Source organism: Malassezia japonica, chromosome 6, assembly GCF_029542785.1.
Source record: "Malassezia japonica chromosome 6, complete sequence".
In the NCBI taxonomy this organism is placed as follows: Eukaryota; Fungi; Basidiomycota; class Malasseziomycetes; order Malasseziales; family Malasseziaceae; genus Malassezia; species Malassezia japonica.
Genome location: NC_083375.1, coordinates 80322 through 98097, shown reverse-complemented (window position 1 = coordinate 98097; position 17776 = coordinate 80322). Strand labels below are relative to the sequence as shown.

The 17776-nt window shown below is 61.5% G+C and overlaps 6 protein-coding genes across 6 annotated transcripts; 4 read left to right on the top strand and 2 right to left on the bottom strand.

The window, feature by feature from the left end:
- Positions 1-24: 24 nt before the first annotated feature.
- On the bottom strand, positions 25-2847 carry MCM2 (DNA helicase; the record flags this gene model as incomplete). Its single annotated transcript, XM_060267120.1, has 3 exons — positions 25-2506; positions 2529-2821; positions 2845-2847. The coding sequence occupies 3 exons, from the start codon at positions 2845-2847 to the stop codon at positions 25-27; spliced, it is 2778 nt and encodes a 925-aa protein (XP_060123103.1).
- Positions 2848-2922: 75 nt separating this feature from the next.
- MJAP1_003191 (uncharacterized protein) lies at positions 2923-4265 on the top strand (the record flags this gene model as incomplete). Its single annotated transcript, XM_060267119.1, has 3 exons — positions 2923-3077; positions 3100-3251; positions 3274-4265. 3 exons carry the CDS (start codon positions 2923-2925, stop codon positions 4263-4265), a joined length of 1299 nt encoding a protein of 432 aa, XP_060123102.1.
- UBC6 (E2 ubiquitin-conjugating enzyme) lies at positions 4266-5131 on the bottom strand (the record flags this gene model as incomplete). The annotated part of the gene is made up of 6 exons (XM_060267118.1): positions 4266-4701; positions 4724-4779; positions 4802-4859; positions 4882-4977; positions 5000-5082; positions 5105-5131. 6 exons carry the CDS (start codon positions 5129-5131, stop codon positions 4266-4268), a joined length of 756 nt encoding a protein of 251 aa, XP_060123101.1.
- A 59-nt stretch (positions 5132-5190) lies between these two features.
- Positions 5191-6185, top strand: MJAP1_003189 (uncharacterized protein; the record flags this gene model as incomplete). The annotated part of the gene is made up of 3 exons (XM_060267117.1): positions 5191-5566; positions 5589-5927; positions 5950-6185. 3 exons carry the CDS (start codon positions 5191-5193, stop codon positions 6183-6185), a joined length of 951 nt encoding a protein of 316 aa, XP_060123100.1.
- A 330-nt stretch (positions 6186-6515) lies between these two features.
- On the top strand, positions 6516-11528 carry MJAP1_003188 (uncharacterized protein; the record flags this gene model as incomplete). The annotated part of the gene is made up of 1 exon (XM_060267116.1): positions 6516-11528. One exon carries the CDS (start codon positions 6516-6518, stop codon positions 11526-11528), a length of 5013 nt encoding a protein of 1670 aa, XP_060123099.1.
- Positions 11529-12322: 794 nt separating this feature from the next.
- MJAP1_003187 (uncharacterized protein) lies at positions 12323-17749 on the top strand (the record flags this gene model as incomplete). The annotated part of the gene is made up of 1 exon (XM_060267115.1): positions 12323-17749. The coding sequence occupies one exon, from the start codon at positions 12323-12325 to the stop codon at positions 17747-17749; it is 5427 nt and encodes a 1808-aa protein (XP_060123098.1).
- Positions 17750-17776: the final 27 nt, after the last annotated feature.

Here is a 17776-nt window from a genome sequence, read left to right as displayed (position 1 = left end):
ATTGGATTATTGGCTACACTACGACTAGCGCTCGTCGGCGGGACCAAAGCGCTTGGCGATCGTGCCTTGGCTCTCGTTCCAGACGTACCCGTTCGCTTTGAACACGCGGCTGAGCAGGAACGGACGCACGTCAAAGATATCCAGCTCCTTGGCCCGCGACTCGAGCTCGGCGAGGGAGACGGTGATAGTAAAGGGCGCATCGGCCTCGCGGCGCCGGTGGCCGTACTGCGAAAAGCGCATCTTGTCCTTGACAATACCGCCCAAAAGGAAAGAAAGCAGCTCGTCGTGGTCGCGCGCCTGGTGGATGTACTTGCGGAAGCCACGCTCGAGCGTACGCTTGATGCTCATCTTTTGCGCGCTCACGAAACTCTCGACCGTCGCGCGGATCGCGAGGTCGATGTCGTCGGAACGCACATAGTCGCGCAGGTGCATCTTGGCACTCGCCTCGGCCATACGGATCATGCTCTCGAGATGGCGCACGGTGATGGGGTAGGAGCCGGTGTTGAGACTCTCGCGGCGGAGGTCGACATAGAGCCGCGAGAGGCGCTCCTCGTCCAGCGCGTCGAGGCGCGGCTTGATGCGGTCGCGCGCATAGGTAATGTACTTGCGCAGCATGTCCTGCGGAATGATGTCCGCATCCCAAGACGTCGCGACGCGCTGCTCGTCCACCTCGTCATCAAAGAGGGGGTGCGCACGCAGGTGCGAGCTCACGACGAACCGCGCAAGCATCTCGTCCTGGACAGGGTCGACCGTATCCTTCACCACACATAGCACGTCGAAACGCGACAGGATCGGCTCGGTCAGCTCCACGTTCTGGCTAAAGGGGATCGTGGGGTTGTAGCGTCCGCGGATCGGATTCGCCGCGGCGACGATCGCACAGCGCGCCTGCAGGCTGGTAATGATGCCTGCTTTGGAGATCGAAATGCTCTGCTGCTCCATCGCCTCGTGGATCGACGTGCGGTCCGCGTCGTTCATCTTGTCAAACTCGTCGATAAGGCACACGCCCTTGTCGGCGAGCACCAGCGCACCGCCCTCGAGCGTCCACTCGCGCGTGACGGGGTCGCGGCGTACGCTCGCCGTGAGACCGACAGCAGAGGCACCTTGACCGGTTGCAAACACTGCGCGGCTCGCCGTCTTTTCGACGTACTTGAGGAACTGCGACTTGGCCGTACCGGGGTCACCGAGCAGGAGCACATTAATATCGCCACGGATGCGGTGCTTGCCGCCGACGTCCTTCGACACACCGCCAAAGAGACTCAGCGCAATAGCCGTCTTGACGCTCTGGTGGCCATAGATACTCGGCGCCATACTCTTGATGATGCGCTTGCCGATCCGGTCGTCGCGCGCCAGCGCACGAATCGCTTGCTCATCGTCTTCGGTGAGCCGGAAGGCGGCATACGCATCATCGCGTTTGGCAATGTGGTTTGCTTCAATGACTGTCGCAAACACCGGGAACCCGTTCTTGGTGTTGAGCGCCGCGTCAAAGTTGTTGCGGTAGATGCCCGTGACTTCGATCTCCTCGCCGGGCTTGACCGCATCGACCAGATCCCAGAGCAGGATCACCTCGCGATGGCGCGGCAGGCGGCCGGGCGGCACGCTTCCGGGCGACTCTTGCAGAGTCATTTTTTGGTAGTTGCGGTAGACGGTCTGTTCCGAGTTCACGCGGAAAGGGCCGCGGCGCGAGCAGTTGCTGCAGAAGCTCACCTTCACTTCCTGGTTCGAGTCCTGCCAAAAAGGCCCGAGGACTTCGCCGCAGCTCAAGCAGTCAAACTTGACGTATTTGAGCTGGGGAAAGACGCCGGAGCGGCGCGTTACTACGCCGCTCACACGCACGAGCGAGTTCAGGTTGCTCTGGCGCAGATCACGCAGCGTGAGCGACGTGGGCAGGTCGGCCACACGCACGTGGATCTCTGGATGGATGCGGTCGTACGACGGGTAGTACAAGAGCACGACATCGAATGCGACCTCGTCAAAGATGGGCAGGATGCTTGCTGGCGAGTTGGCCAAAAAGTAGGCCAGAATCGCCTTGGCGTCGACGAGCTGCAGGAAAGAAATCTCGAGCGACTCGAGGTTCAGCTCACCGAGCTGCTTGATGCGCTGGCCGTACACACTCACACCCTGTTCGTCGACGTACGTCACCAGAAAGTTGCGGAACTCGCGCACGATCGTCCGGCGCACATTTTCCGTCGCGACCCACGCCGCGATGCTGTCTGCCTTGACGTCGCCGAGCTGCTCGATCGGCAAGTCATCGGCCATCGCCTCCTCATCCGGCGCCTCGTCATAGTGGCGGCGGCGCCGGCGGCGCAGCACCCCGTCCTCGCTCTCGTCGTCGCTCTGCAAAAAGACGGGCGCACGACGTGAGATGCGCCCGACACCCTCGGCACGGTCGCGGCGCGCCATGCGCATCTCGGCCAGCTGGCGGGCATCCGCACTCATCGCGCCTTGGAACGCTTCGTCCATCCCTTCCGAGTCGTATCGGTCGAGTTCTGCATTCGCCTCGTAATCACTGGGTCAGCGCGGAAACGTACCGCTCCATCTGGTCGCCAAAGAGGTCCTCGCCCTCGTCGTCGTCAGCCTCGTCGTCGAGGTCGCGCACGTCGCCCTCGTCGATTACACTACGGTCCTCGGCCTCTTCGCCATCCGTCAGGTCCGACATCGCGCCGGGCGGACTCGAAGTCGGCAGCGACGACGGCGGAATCGACGAGGCGCGTTCGTGGCCGCCATCGCTTTCTCCGGACGCGCCCCAGGGCGACGAGGGGTCGAGAGGACCGCGCGACGTTGAGCGTCGCCGTTTTCTGTGACTAGCGTCCTGGTCGGAAGACTGCATTAGTTCTCGCTACGCACCATGCCGGTCCGAGAGAAGCGCGTCGCCCGTCGCCATTAACGCGCACTCCTGCTGACTAAGCACACCAACCAATTGGGATGGCGTGTCTCGCCGCGGCGCTGCTCGAGCACGGCACGGCGTCGAGTGGGGGCGGGAAGCTGCCGCAAGGCAAGCAGCTTGCGGTGGTCGAGGGAAGTATCGTGCAGTCGGCGCTTGGCGTCCTGCGCGAGATGATTGCACGGGGGGAGGAGAGGTAGGTGCCACCGCTGATGCAGGGGAAACGTTGCGATCCTCGCGTGCTTTCGCGCGACACCGGACGTGCTAGGAGCGAGGGAGTCGCGCACGATCAAGGTGATGGACATGTCGCGCATGCCGGGCACGTCCCTCGCCGAGATCCGCGCGCACCTCGACACACTCATTGGGCAAGGTACGCCGACGCACTGACCCAGTGCCGCCCTCCCGCACGAGCTTCTACGTGGACTCGATCGAGGGCCTGCTCGAGGCGTCCGGCGCGAGTGTCGCCGAGACGTACCGCTTCCTCTCTGGTACCCTGGCGCGCCTGCCGATGTATGCACGCCTCGTCGTCGGCAGCGACGTCGACGCCAGCCGCGACGCGCAGGGCGTGTGTGCTGCGCTCACCTCGCCACAGTTCTGGAATGGGCAGGAGCCAGACGAACTGGGATCGGGCAACCAGTGGTCGCACGCAACGCTCCGTGCGCGGCTGCATCCGCCGGCGCTCGTGCGCCATCTCTACTCGTCCTATGGCCTTGTGCCCCCCACGTCCGGCGCCGCGCTGTACCGCGCGGCGCACGCCGACGCTGGCACAAGCACCCAGAGTGTGTCGGACGACCGCAAAGCCGATGCGCGCTTCTGGAGCGTGCTCCACAGCGTCGCCGGCCGCGGCCCGTTTGGCCTCGACGACGACCGCGGCTGGTGGAGCGCGGTGCGTGCGCCTGCGTCGCGCCTGCAGGCGATGGAGGCACCTGCGCCGCCGCTCGGGCCGGTGCTCTTTGCGGAGGAGGCGCTTGGTCTGCACAGCGACACGGCCGATGCGTACAGCACCGGCTACGGCTACCTCGAGGTCCGTGCGGCGCTGTCCACCGGCAAGCACGTCGAAGAGCTGGCGGCGCTCGCGTACGGCCCCCAGCGGCGCCTGAAGCTGCATGCGCTCGACATGGATACGTCGAACGTGCAGGTCGCTGCGCCGGCGGCGGATCCGCACGCGTCGCTCGTGCAGCAGCTCCCCTTTAATCTGAACGAGACGCCGCAGCAGCGCGAGCGCCGCGAGCAGGTCTCGCTGCCGTACGCCTACCAGCTGCACGACACGCCAGCGCCGGAATCCGCGTGGCGTGGATCGACTGGGCAGAGTGCAATCTTTTTCGAGCCCGAGTCGGAGGACGACGAGGACGACGAGGACCCCGACGACGACTTGGACGTCTAGCTACTTGGCGAGCTTCTCAATCACCTTGGCCGAGAAGAGCGCGAGGAGAACCACGCCGGCGGTCCATGCCAGGCCGCGGTAGCTGCGCGGCGCATCATGCGCCTCGCGGTTCTCGCGCAGCGTGTCCTGCGCCTCGCTCGGCTCTTGCGCGGGCTCTGGCGCGGGCTCTGGCGCGGGCTCTTGCGCGGCGGTGGGCGCCGGTGCTTTGGCCTCGGGCGCCTTGGCGGCCGCCGCCGGCATGTTGGCCGGGCGCGACATGTTGGGCAGGTCCTTGGCCATCGGCCCGACGTACTCGGGAAAGAGCTGCGTAAAGCGGCGCTGGCGGATATTGTATGCGTGCGACTGTGCGGCGAGCAGGCGGCGCTCGCGCGACGACATCATGACCGAGCCCGTGGTGAGTTCATCGGTGCACATAAACGACAAAAGGCCGACGAGGCTGCATAAGACACAATACATACATGCTCGACACCGACCACGCCGGATTCCAGCTGCCGGGGTGGAAGTCGCTCATGGACTGGGTCAGTGCGGCGACCTACCGTGCAGATCTTGGTGTCCGGCTGGAAGCGGCCGCTCGGCGTCTGCACCTTGATGCCCCTGCGTCAGCGATGCTACGTACGGCGGCTTGAACGGGTAGTCGCCCGGAAAGAGCAGCTGGCCCCAGTACTCCCCCCCTTCGAACGGCGTGCCTGGCGGCCCCCGGAGGATAAAGTGCCTGGGTCAGACGCTCGACGTACCATTCCAAAATATTATCTTCGCGCGGCCGAGCATAGCATAGCGGCGGCGGGTCCTTTTCCATCAACACGGCCTCCTTGCCGAGCTGCGTGAGCTACGCTACGCACGCGCTTCGAAGCGGCCTTGGTCGCCATGGTGGGTGCACTGCACGTGACTACTGCCTAACCGACGCGCCGCGCGACGCGTTCCTGCCATGGCCTTTGGACAGAAAGCGGGGACCGGGCGGCCGCGCGGGCGCCCGCCAAAGGACCCCCAGCTGCGCGCGCAGTATGACGAGCAGGTCCGTGGGTACAGTTCGGATAGCAAGGCGCGCAAGATCGACAGTTTCGACTCGCCGCGTGGCAGCGTGCTCGACGTGCAGCTCGCGCACCAGAATGCGGAGGACCTCGACGGCGTGCTCCAAGACCTCCGTGCGCGGTACGAGAAAGGGATCGACGACCGTGTCGCCGAGGCTGTGCGTGAGCGCGAGGCGATCCAGGCGCAGTTTGACCGCCTCAAGGAGCTGCGCGTGACGCAGAGCGAAAAGACCCTCGCCGAAGTCAAGAAGGCGAGCGACGCGCGGATACGGCGTACGTTTCCTATCTCACACAGACATGGCCGATACCGCGAAAGGGTGGAAACAGCGCGCCGAGCACGCCGAGCACCGCCTCACCGAGCTCGAGGAGCACGGCGGAGGGGGCGAGCCGAGCGGCCGTGTGAAGCAGCTCGAGGACCAGCTCGCGGCGCTCCAGCGCGAGCTCGCATCGGTCCAAGACGAGCGCGAGGCACTTGCGACGCAGTCCAAAGCCCCCCGCGCGTCCGACGACGACCTGGCGATCCGGCGCCTGTACGAAGACCTCACCGGCTTCACCGTGACCGAGGTGGAGCGCGCCGAGCCCGGGAGCGACTTTCGGCGCTTCCACCTGCTCTTTTCGGGTGCCAACTACCACGGTACGTCGCGCTACTCATCCAGAATTGCAATGCACGCTCGAAGAGACGCAGCAGCGCATTGGCTCGCATCCAGCACGGTCCACCTCCACGGCCGAGGTGCGCAACGACCTCATCTATATTCCCTACTTGGACGACGAACGCGACGCGGCGCTGCTGGCCTCGACACGCGTCCCGGACCACTTTTTGCAGCAGATCAAGTTCGATCGTGCTGTCACTACGAATTTCCTCGCCACACTGCTTCAAGCACTCCGGAAGTAGCTATCTAGTCATCGCCCAGCGCCCTCCACGGACTTGCGTGTGGTTCGCTTGGCAGCCGCCGCGCCCTTGTCAGGCCGAGCCAAATAATTCCAGTGTTGTGCCCTACTTTTCGTGCGCCTGCTGCACGCATTTGTTTATCCGGAACACCTCCGCGGAGCACCGAGGAAAAAAACCTACGTTGGTTGGCCCAAACGTGGAGGTAGTGCATGTCCGAGGAGGTGCTGCCGAGGTTGTAATTAATCTCCTCGGACCTAGGCCTTTGTTGGTCGATTGTGGCGCGCTTCTTAAGCGCGGCTCTTCCCAAACACTCTTCACCTCTCTCTGGCACAGATGTCTGAGCATCCCGTGCCTGCGATTCCCGACGCGGGAATCGCGTCCCGTCGTGAGGGCGAGGCGCATAGTGCGCCTTCGGACCTTGCGCCCCCAATTGTCTCGGGCAATGTTTTGCCCGAGCATGAGGATGCGGTGCACAGCACCGAGCACACCTCGTACAACTTCCCGGCTGCTGAGAGCACGACCTCGCACTACACTGCGGCTCACAGCAACGACACGCACTACACCGAGGCCGAGCCCACGCTGAACAACACCGAGCGTGAGCAGCTCGAGACGGAGACCCGTGCCGCGCACAATCTGCCCGCCCCTATCGTCTTCTCCGACCTGTACTCGACGCAGGGTGCCGCCTCGAACGTCACCCAGCTCCCGGACGGCACGCGCGAGGCGGAAAACAACGGATACACCTCGCTCGCCTACAGCATCCCGGCCGACACCGAGATCCGCGCCGCGCCCGAGACGACGCACGTCGAGGGCGTCGCACCGGCGCTCCCTTCGCACACCGCACCGCTCGTCGATGCGCACCACGACCGCCCAGTGGACTTTTTGCCCGAGTCCCAGGTGCAGTCGCGCATCCCTTTCGACACGCTCGACCCGGAGGGCGCGCGTGAGCTCTCGGACCGCATTTCGGACACGGAGCGCACGCTCCAGCGCGAGGAGGCTGACGGGGGCGACCCCGAGAAGCAGTCTTGGGGCACCGCCGACCCTTTCGACACGGAGAACCGCTTCTCCCTGGAACAGTTCCTGCGCGAGCAGCTCGAGGCCCGCCGCGAGCGCGGCAAGGACCCGCGCCAGATGGGCCTTGCTTTCCGCAACCTGAACGTGACGGGCTACGGTATCGGCGCCAAGTTCAACAGCACCCTCGGCTCCGTCCTCTCGGCGCCCGTACGCATGATCACCGACTTCAAGGGCATTTTCAAGAAGGACGTCAAGCATATTCTCAAGGGCATCGACGGTTGCGTCAAGCCGGGTGAGATGCTTCTCGTGCTTGGCCGCCCCGGTAGCGGTAGCACGACGCTGCTCAAGTCGCTCTGCTCGTACCGCGACGGTTACCGCAGCATCGAGGGCGAGGTCCTCTACGAGGGCTTTGACCACAAGGCCATCGACCACGCCCTGCGTGGTGAGGTTGTGTACGCGCCGGAAGACGACGTGCACTTTGGTACTCTCTCTGTCAAGAACACGCTCGACTTTGCCGCCGCCTCGCGCACGCCGCGCTCGGAATTCCGTGTGACGGGCGACGCGAAGGACTCGCGCCGCAGCTACATTGGCATGGTCACCGAGGTGATCGCGACCGTGCTCGGTCTGCGCCACACCTACAACACCAAGGTCGGTAACGACCTGATCCGCGGTGTCTCGGGTGGTGAGCGCAAGCGTGTCAGTATCGGCGAGGTGCTTGCATCGCACGCGCGCATCATCATGTTTGACAACTCCTCGCGTGGTCTCGACTCTTCGACCGCGCTCGAGTTCATCCAGGCGCTGCGCATCACGACCGACGTCGGCAACACGACCACCATCTCGAGTATCTACCAGGCCGGTGAGTCGCTCTCGAACCTCTTCGACAAGGTCATCGTGCTGAACAAGGGCCACTGCGCCTACTTCGGCCCGATGCACAAGGCCGCCGACTACTTCAAGTCCATCGGTTACCTCCCGCACGAGCGCCAGACCACGTCCGACTTCCTCGTCGGCTGCACGGATCCCGTCGGTCGTCGCCTCAACCCGGACTTTAAGGAGATCCCGCTCAGCGGTGCGCAGCAGGCTGCTGCCTTCCGCGCCTCGGAGATCGGCCGTGCGAACCGCGCCGAGGTCGACGCCTACATGGCGGAGATGCAGCAGCACTCTTCGAAGGAGTCCCGCAACGAATACGTCAGTGACGTGCGCGAGCAGCGTACGCGCCGCGCTCGCAAGGGCTCGCGTTACATGCTCTCGTGGCCCCAGCAGGTCCGTCTCGCGATCAAGCGTCGTGCGCAGATTGCGTGGGGTGATGCGGGCACGGCCATCATCATGGCCTGTGCCTCGCTTTTCCAGGCTTTGATTATCGGTTCCGTGTACTACAACATGCAGGACAATACCTCGGCGCTCTTCTCGCGCAGCGGTGTCATCTTCTTTGCGCTTCTCTACAACTCGTTCTCCGCCATGGCCGAGGTGCCGAACAGCTACGCGCAGCGCCCTGTCGTTATTCGCCAGCAGCGCTTCGGTATGCTTCACCCGTCTGCAGATGCAATCGGTAACGCGCTCCTCGACATTCCCGTCCGCTCGCTGAGTATGACGGCGTTTGTTGTGGTCTTGTACTTCCTTTCGAACTTGTCGCGCGACGCAGGCAAGTTCTTCATCTTCTACTTCACCACGATGCTCATCACCTTTACGATGGTTGCCTTCTTCCGCATGGTCACGTCGATCACGCGCTCGGTCGCTATTGCTACGATGGTCGCCGGTCTTGTGGTTATTGACTGCGCTCTGTACGCCGGTTATGCCATTCCCCGCCCGTCGATGGTGATCTGGTGGCGCTGGCTCTCGTACTGCAATCCCATCTCGTTTGGTTTCGAGGTGCTAATGACGAACGAGTACCGCGGCAAGGTCATGAAGTGTACCCCGAACCAGACTTTCCCGCCGCGCCCAGATGCTCAGCCGGAGAACCAAGTGTGTGCTGTGGCCGGTGCCAAGCCGGGTCAGCTGAACTTGAACGCTTCCGACTACGCTTTCGCGCAGTACGGCTACAAGTGGGAGAGTGCGCACCGCAACGTTGGTATCATTATCGGTTTCTGGATCTTCTTCCTGATTCTGTACATGATCGGCTCCGAGTTCCAGACGGACCCCGCGGCGTCGGGTGGTGTGATGGTGTTCAAGCGTGGCACCATCAGCCGCTCGGAGCTCGAGGAAGCTGAGGCCCGTGCCGAGAGCGCCATTCCTGTCGACTCGACAGTCGACTCGGAGACGCTCGACAAGCAGCAGTCCGAGAAGTTCAAGGGCATGCTCGACGTTTCCGACGAGACCTTCAGCTGGGAGCACGTCAACTTCGATGTGATGATCAAGGGCAACCCGCGCCGTCTGCTCAACGACGTCTCGGGCTTTGTCGCCCCGGGCAAGATGACCGCGCTGATGGGTGAGAGTGGTGCCGGTAAGACGACGCTGCTCAACGTGCTTGCGCAGCGCTCGGATGTCGGTGTCGTTGGCGGTGACTTCTTCGTCAACGGCCGTGACCTCCCGCGTTCGTTCCAGGCCGACACGGGCTACTGTCAGCAGCAGGATGTGCATCTTGCGCAGCAGACGGTTCGCGAGGCGCTGCAATTCTCTGCGATGCTCCGCCAGTCGCGCGAGACGCCCAAGGAGGACCGTCTTGCATACGTCGAGACGGTCATTGAACTGCTCGAGATGCAGTCGTTCTCCGAGGCGCTTGTTGGTGAGGTGGCCGAGGGCCTGAATGTCGAGCAGCGCAAGCGTCTGACGATTGGTGTGGAGCTTGCTGCGAAGCCGAGTCTGCTGCTGTTCTTGGACGAGCCTACGTCGGGTCTGGATGCGCAGGCCGCGTGGTCGATTGTGCGCTTCCTGAAGAAGCTGGCGAACGAAGGCCAGGCGATCCTGTGTACGATCCACCAGCCGAGTGGTGAGCTGTTTAACCAGTTTGACCGTCTGCTGCTCCTGCAGAAGGGCGGTAAGACTGCATACTTCGGCGAGCTGGGCGAGAACTCCATGACGCTGATCAAGTACTTTGAGGAGCGCAGCGGAGTGAAGTGTGAGGAGAACGCGAACCCCGCCGAGTATATGCTTGATGTGATCGGTGCCGGTGCGACGGCGACGACTGATAAGGACTGGTACCAACTGTACCGCGAGAGCCCCCAGTACGCTGAGATGCAGGAGCAGCTCAAGCGCATTGCTGCTCTCAAGCACAACGACCAGGGCATCTCCAAGGAGGAGTCCGCGCGCATGAACCGCGAGTACGCGCAGCCCTTCATGGTGCAGCTGAGCCGCGTTACGCGCCGTGTCTTCCTTGCTTACTGGCGTGACCCGACCTACCTTGGTGCCAAGCTGTTCCTCAACATCTTTGGTGGTCTCTTTATCGGATCGAGTTTCTGGGGCCAGGGCCAAAAGTACAGCTCAGCTGCGCTGCAGAACAAGCTTTTCGCTACGTTCATGTCGCTCGTCTTGTCAACCTCGCTCTCCCAGCAGCTGCAGCCTGTTTTCCTTGTGTACCGCAACATCTTCGAGGTGCGTGAGCGCCCGTCGAAGCTGTACTCCTGGCCCGTTTTCCTGATTGGTTGTGCGCTTGTCGAGATCCCGTGGAACATCCTCGGTGGTACGCTCTTCTGGGTGCCCTGGTACTTCATGGTCGGCTTTGGTAACGAGGGCACCCGTGCTGGCTACAGCTGGGGTCTGTACATGCTCTTCCAGCTCTACTTCTGTGGTTTCGCCCAGGCTGTCGCTACGGTTGCGCCGAACGCGATGATCGCCTCGATCCTTTTCTCGACCTTCTTCTCGTTCGTGATTGTGTTCTGTGGTGTGGTGCAGCCGCCGCCGCAGCTGCCCTACTTCTGGCGCAAGTGGATGTACCCCCTGTCGCCCTTCACCTATATTGTGGAGGGTATGCTCGGCAACGCGGTGCACGACAAGCCCGTGATTTGCGAGCCCAGGGAGCTCAACATGGTTATCCCCCCGCCTGGCCAGTCGTGCGATTCCTACCTCCAGCCCTTTTCGTACCCCCTGGATGTTACGCCGCCCAACCCCAACTCGATGGGCTACTACGTGCAGCGTCCCGACGGCAACTGCGATGTTTGCTCGATGCGCCGTGGTGAGGACTACCTCCGGTCGATTGAGATGAACTCGGACAACCGCTTCCGTGATCTGGGTATTCTGTGTGCCTACATCGCCTTCAACTTCGCGCTGATCTTCTTCATGTACTACATATTCCGCGTGCACCGCTGGAAGTCAAACAAGATCAAGCCTCCGAAGGAGAAAAAGAGCAAGGGCAAGAAGGGTGAGGTGGCCGACGCCGAAAAGGCCGCTCAAGAGTCTGCGTAATGTTTCATAGTTTGTTGCTTGCCTCGGCAGCCTAATTTACCGCATTCGTCTGTGTATGCTACGTATTTTTGCGGCATTGCGTTCCTGCGCGAATTGCTATGCTTATCTCACCGTGGGTTGGTGCGATGATGCCTTGATACGCTCATGTCACTTCCTATTCCCTAGTATACTCGCTAGTATCCCCCCGTTGCCATCCCCATTTGGCATGGTCTCGGCGTGCGTACTTCCCCTTTTAGGTAGGTGATGGTCAGCCGGTCAGGTGCCTATATAGCCCAAGTTTCGTTGCTCAACTCCATAGTTTTTTGCCGTGCGCATCCCCCTACCTATTCAATTCGTTGGAGAGCTATTTGTTCGCTTATTCGTCCCTACTCTGTGTCCAGGGATTTGTCACGGGCCACCGCGTGCGCAGCCCCCCTGCCCCTACGCGAGCAGACTCCGAACGCACGGCGCTAGGTCATGTCAGCCGCCAGCCCGATCGGGCATATTGGACTCGCGCCGTCCTGTCAGAGAATCGGCCCAAGAGGTAATCGGGCCTCAAGGACCAATCAAGAAATTTACGCCGGCATGCATGCAGCAGGCACAACTTCTAGTGTTGCTCCAAAAAACCCCGTGGAAATACGCCCGGCCGAGTGCGACCGGAGTTCAAGGGGCACCGACCGCTCCAAGTTTTGTCGCTCTTGCTTGGTTCCTGACCCGGTTCAGACACAGGGTACGCATTCATGATGCCGTACGCTCGCAATGGTGCAGGGCTGGAACCAGCACCGGAGATATATTCTGCTAGTCAACGCCCCAATATGTCCGAAGTAGGGCACCTGGGTGAGATTCCCATGATGCCGCTGGACACTCGTGCGGCGCAGCCCACACGGCCGCGTTTGGTTGATCGCCGCTCGAGCCGCTCAATGGGGGGGCAGTCCTCGCTGAATCTGCTCAACTCTGACACGCAGGACCCCTATTCCCCGGACATGGACAGGCTCCGCACACCTACCCAATACTACTCGTCGCCTCGCGACACACACACGCCTTACCAGGACAACGGTACGCCGCGTGCATACTATAGTTCGTCGAGCCGCATGTTCGACCAGGACGCACTGGACACACCGCGCGAGCACCGCAGTAGCCGCCGCCGCCGGAGCCGCAAGTCGGTCCCGATCGAGTCGCTTGATCCGCAAGGTGTGCAGGAGCTCTCGCGCCGCCTGTCCAAGGGGCGCTCGAATGCACCGATCACGGGTATCCTGCAGACGCCGCAGCACTCTGTGCTCCCTGAGGAAGACGAAAAGAAGGATGAAGTACTGACCATTGATCCTTTTGACGAGGAAAACAAATTTGACCTCGCCCGTCTTTTGCGTGAAATGTACCAGGCGTCGGACGAGCGCGGGAACCTGCGCCGTACAATGGGCATTGCCTTCCGTGACCTGACCGTCACCGGCGTCGGCTCGGGTGTCGAGCTGAACCAGACGTTTGGCAGTCTGCTGACGTCGCCGCTGCGCATCGTCTCGGGCATCCGTGCCATGATGAACCCCCCGATCAAGACCATCATCCAAGACTTTGAGGGATGCGTCAAGCCCGGTGAGATGCTTCTCGTTCTCGGTCGCCCGGGCAGTGGATGTACGTCGCTGCTCAAGTCGCTGTGTTCGTACCGCGACGGCTTCCGCAGCATCGACGGCTCGGTCCTCTACGAAGGTCTCGACCACCGCAGCATCGATGGCCCGCTGCGTGGTGACGTTGTGTACTCGCCCGAAGACGACGTGCACTTCCCGACGCTCACTGTCGGACAGACGCTCACATTTGCGACTGCGACGCGTGCGCCGAACGCCAAATACCGTATCACGATGAACGAAAACGGCTCCCGTAAGGAATACGTTGACGTCACGCGTGAGGTGCTTGCGACGATTCTTGGTCTGCGCCACACCTACAACACCAAGGTCGGAAACGACATGATCCGTGGTGTGTCGGGTGGTGAGCGCAAGCGTGTGAGTATCGCCGAGACGCTCGCAGCGCGCGCCAAGATCGCCATGTTTGACAACTCCTCGCGTGGTCTCGACTCTTCGACCGCGCTCGAGTTCGTCACGGCGCTGCGCATTTCGACCAACATCTCACTCAGCACAACGATTGCGAGCATTTACCAGGCGGGTGAAAACATCACCCAGCTCTTTGACAAGGTCGTCGTGCTGAACCAGGGCCGCATGGTCTACTTTGGCCCACTGATGTACGCTGTCGACTACTTCCGCTCGATCGGTTTCGAGCCGCTTAACCGCCAAACCACCGCCGACTTCTTGGTCGCGTGTACCGACTTTGGCGGCCAAAACCTCAATCCCCACTTCCACGGCATGGTGCCGCGCCACCCGGATGAGCAAGCACAGGCATTCCGCGACTCGCCGGTCGGGCGCGCAAACCGTGCCGAGGTGGAAAACTACATCGCGATGATGATGACCCGCCAGACAAAGCAAAATGCGAACAAGTACGTCGAGCTGGCGCGTGATGAACGTGCGGACCACACACGGAAGAACAGCAAGTACCTCATTTCGTGGCCCATGCAGGTGCGTCTTGCCCTGAAGCGCCGCGCGCAGGTCGCGTGGGGTGACATGGGCACGCACATCACGGTAATGCTTGCTGCGCTCTTCCAAGCGCTCATTATCGGCTCCGTTTTTTACAACATGCCGCAGGATACCTCGGGATTCTTCTCGCGTGGTGGTGTTCTTTTCTTCTCATTGCTGTACAACAGTTTCACTGCCATGTCTGAAATCTCGCTTGGTTACGAACAGCGTCCAATCGTCATTCGCCAAAAGCGATTCGCGATGCTGCACCCCTCGGCAGACGCACTCGGCAACACGCTCCTCGACTTCCCTATCCGCATGATCTCCTTGTTGATCTTTGACATTGTCGTGTACTTCATGACCAATCTGAGCAGAGACGCAAGCAAGTTCTTCACGTACTTTGGTGTGACGTGCTTGGTCACCTACTGTATGACCTCGTTCTTCCGTATGATTGCCGCGTCGACCAAGTCGGAGCCGCTCGCGACCATGTTTGGTGGTGTTGCCGTGCTAGATGTCGCGTTGTATACCGGCTATATGATCCCGCGTGGATCGATGGTGGTCTGGTGGCGCTGGCTCTCGTACTGCAACCCCGTGGCTTTCGGTTTCGAACTGTTGCTTGCGAATGAGTACCGCGGCCTCGATTTTGACTGTCAACAACTCGTCCCATACGATCCGCCGGGTGGTCCAAACAACTGGTCGCACCTCAGCACGGCCAACAAGGTGTGCCCGATCACTGCGGCCGAGTCGGGTAGGATGAAGGTCAACGGCCCACAATACCTGCTTCTTACCTACGGCTTCACGTGGGACAATGCGGTGCGCAATGCAATGATCGTGCTTGGCTTCTGGGGCTTCTTCGTGATCATGTACCTCGTTACGTCCGAGAAGCAGATCGACCCCGCGGCATCGGGTGGTACGATGCTGTACAACCGTGCGACGGCCTCCAAGGCTCTCACCGAAGCGGCTCGCAACAACGACAACGAGGCGCTTGGCGACCAGAGCGAGGCGCAGCTGGCCGAGGCGCGTGCGCAGCAGCACGCCGCCGACCAGACGCCGCATCCCGGTCAGCTCAAGGTGTCTGAGTCGATCTTCTCGTGGGAAAACATTAACTACGACGTGATGATCAAGGGCAACCCTCGCCGTCTGCTCAACAATGTTTCGGGCTTTGTCGCCCCAGGCAAGATGACCGCGTTGATGGGTGAGAGTGGTGCTGGTAAGACGACGCTGCTCAACGTACTTGCGCAACGTACCAATGTCGGTGTCGTGCGTGGCGACTTCTTTGTCAACGGCCAGCCTCTGCCCCGCTCGTTCCAGGCCGACACGGGCTACTGTCAGCAGCAGGATGTGCATCTTGCACAGCAGACGGTGCGTGAAGCGCTGCAGTTCTCTGCGATGCTTCGTCAGCCCCGTGAAACCCCCAAGGAGGACCGTCTTGCTTACGTCGAGACGGTCATTGAACTGCTCGAAATGCAGTCGTTCTCCGAGGCGCTTGTTGGTGAGGTGGCCGAGGGCCTGAATGTCGAGCAGCGCAAGCGTCTGACGATTGGTGTGGAGCTTGCTGCGAAGCCGAGTCTGCTGTTGTTCTTGGACGAGCCTACGTCGGGTCTGGATGCGCAGGCCGCGTGGTCGGTTGTGCGCTTCCTGAAGAAGCTGGCGAACGAAGGCCAGGCGATTCTGTGTACGATCCACCAGCCGAGTGGTGAGCTGTTTAACCAGTTTGACCGTCTGCTGCTCCTGCAGAAGGGCGGTAAGACGGTGTACTTTGGCGACACTGGCGAGAACTCCATGACGCTGATCAAGTACTTTGAGGATCGCAGTGGAGTGAAGTGTGAGGAGAACGCGAACCCCGCCGAGTACATCCTCGATGTGATTGGCGCTGGTGCAACCGCGACAACCAAGCACAACTGGCACGACCTGTTCCTGCAGAGCCCCGAGTATGTGCAGCTTCAGCAGCAACTGCAGCAGGTGCACCACAACAACCGCGGCGTGGTGGCGGAGGACACGACGCGTTCTCAGCGCGAGTACGCTCAACCATTCATGGTGCAGTTGATCGAGGTGACGAAACGTGCCTTTATCTCGTACTGGCGCAACCCCCTGTATCTGATTACCAAGATGATCCTGAACGTCGTGTCTGGCCTTGTCGTCGGCTCCTCGTTCTGGGCGCAAGGTAAGGAGCAGAACAAGATTGCGCTGCAGAACCGTCTCTTTGCCTGTTTCCTGGCTCTGGTCGCCTCGACGTCGTTGTCGCAGCACCTCCAACCCGAGTTTATCCGATTCCGTTCGCTGTTTGAAGTCCGTGAGAAGCCGTCGAAGCTGTACACGTGGCCGGTGATGGTGCTGAGTGCGCTGCTGGTCGAGATTCCGTGGAACTTTGTGGGTGGCACCATCTACTGGATTCCATGGTACTTCTTTATCCAGTTCCCCAGCGATCCCAAGCGCTCGGCGTACAGCTGGGGTCTGTACATGCTCTTCCAGCTGTACTACTGCACCTTTGCGCAGGCCATGGCCGCGATCAGCCCGAACGCGATGATTGCCTCGATTCTCTTCTCGACCTTCTTCTCGTTCGTCGTGGTGTTCTGTGGTGTGGTGCAGCCTCCTCCCCTGCTGCCGTACTTCTGGCGCTCGTGGATGTTTATGCTCTCGCCCTTTACGTGGATTATGGAAGGTATTCTCGGCAATGCTATTGGTGGTGTCGACGTTCTTTGCCGCCCCGAAGAGATGCAGGTCATTATTCCCCCCGCCGGCCAGACGTGCGACCAGTACCTGGACGGCTTTTCCTCGCCGCAGGGTGACCCTAGGGGCGGCATCGGTTACTATCAGCAGATGCAAAACGGCAACTGTGCCTATTGCCAGTACCGCACGGGTGACGAGTACCTCGCGAGCGTCGAGCTGAATGCCGCGAACCGCTTCCGCGACTTGGGCATTATTCTCGCGTACATTGTGTTCAACACCGCGCTGCTCTTTGGCCTCTTTTACCTGTTCCGCATCCACAAGTGGAGCAAAAGCCAAAAGACCACGCCAAAGGCTGGCGAGGGCGAGGTTGGCCCCGTGCCGCCGCCCACGATGCAGTTCGAGACGCCGGCGATGATGTTTGGCCCGCCGCACTCGATTGGCCTGGGCCTGCGCAGCCCCGACGGCCCCGACAGTTCGCAGGCCCACTTGGTTGGCAACGAATCCACGACGCAGCTCATGCCGCAAGGCCCTTATCTCGAGCACGATGGCATGAAAGGCGGCGACGTGAGTCTCTCGTCGATGCACTCGCCGGCGCATCCTGCGCACCCTCTCGACCGTTCGGCCGGCTACGACATGTCGCCGAGCTTTGATACGCCAAACCTTGGGCATTCCCAGTGGGCGACGCAGCCCACGGCCTCGCAGCAGCATTTGGCGATCCAGCCCGCCGCGTACGAACCTGTGCAGGACGAAAGCTTAGTCCCGCTGGAGCCTGTGCAAAAGCGCCGCAGTGGGCACAAGAGCAGCAAGTCGCGCCGTTCCAGCGGCAAGCACCGCTACTCGACGCACTACTCCTACAGGGATTCGCCATCAGTTGGTGCACACGATGGACGGGGATGGGGCCGCACGCGTGGCTCGACGCGTTCGTCGCGGACCATGTCCGGCTTGTCGTATTACTACAACGACGACGACGACGACGACGACTACGACGACTCGCGGTACACCGAGGCGCGCGAATAGCTTGTATAGATTACGCAGGGGTATCGT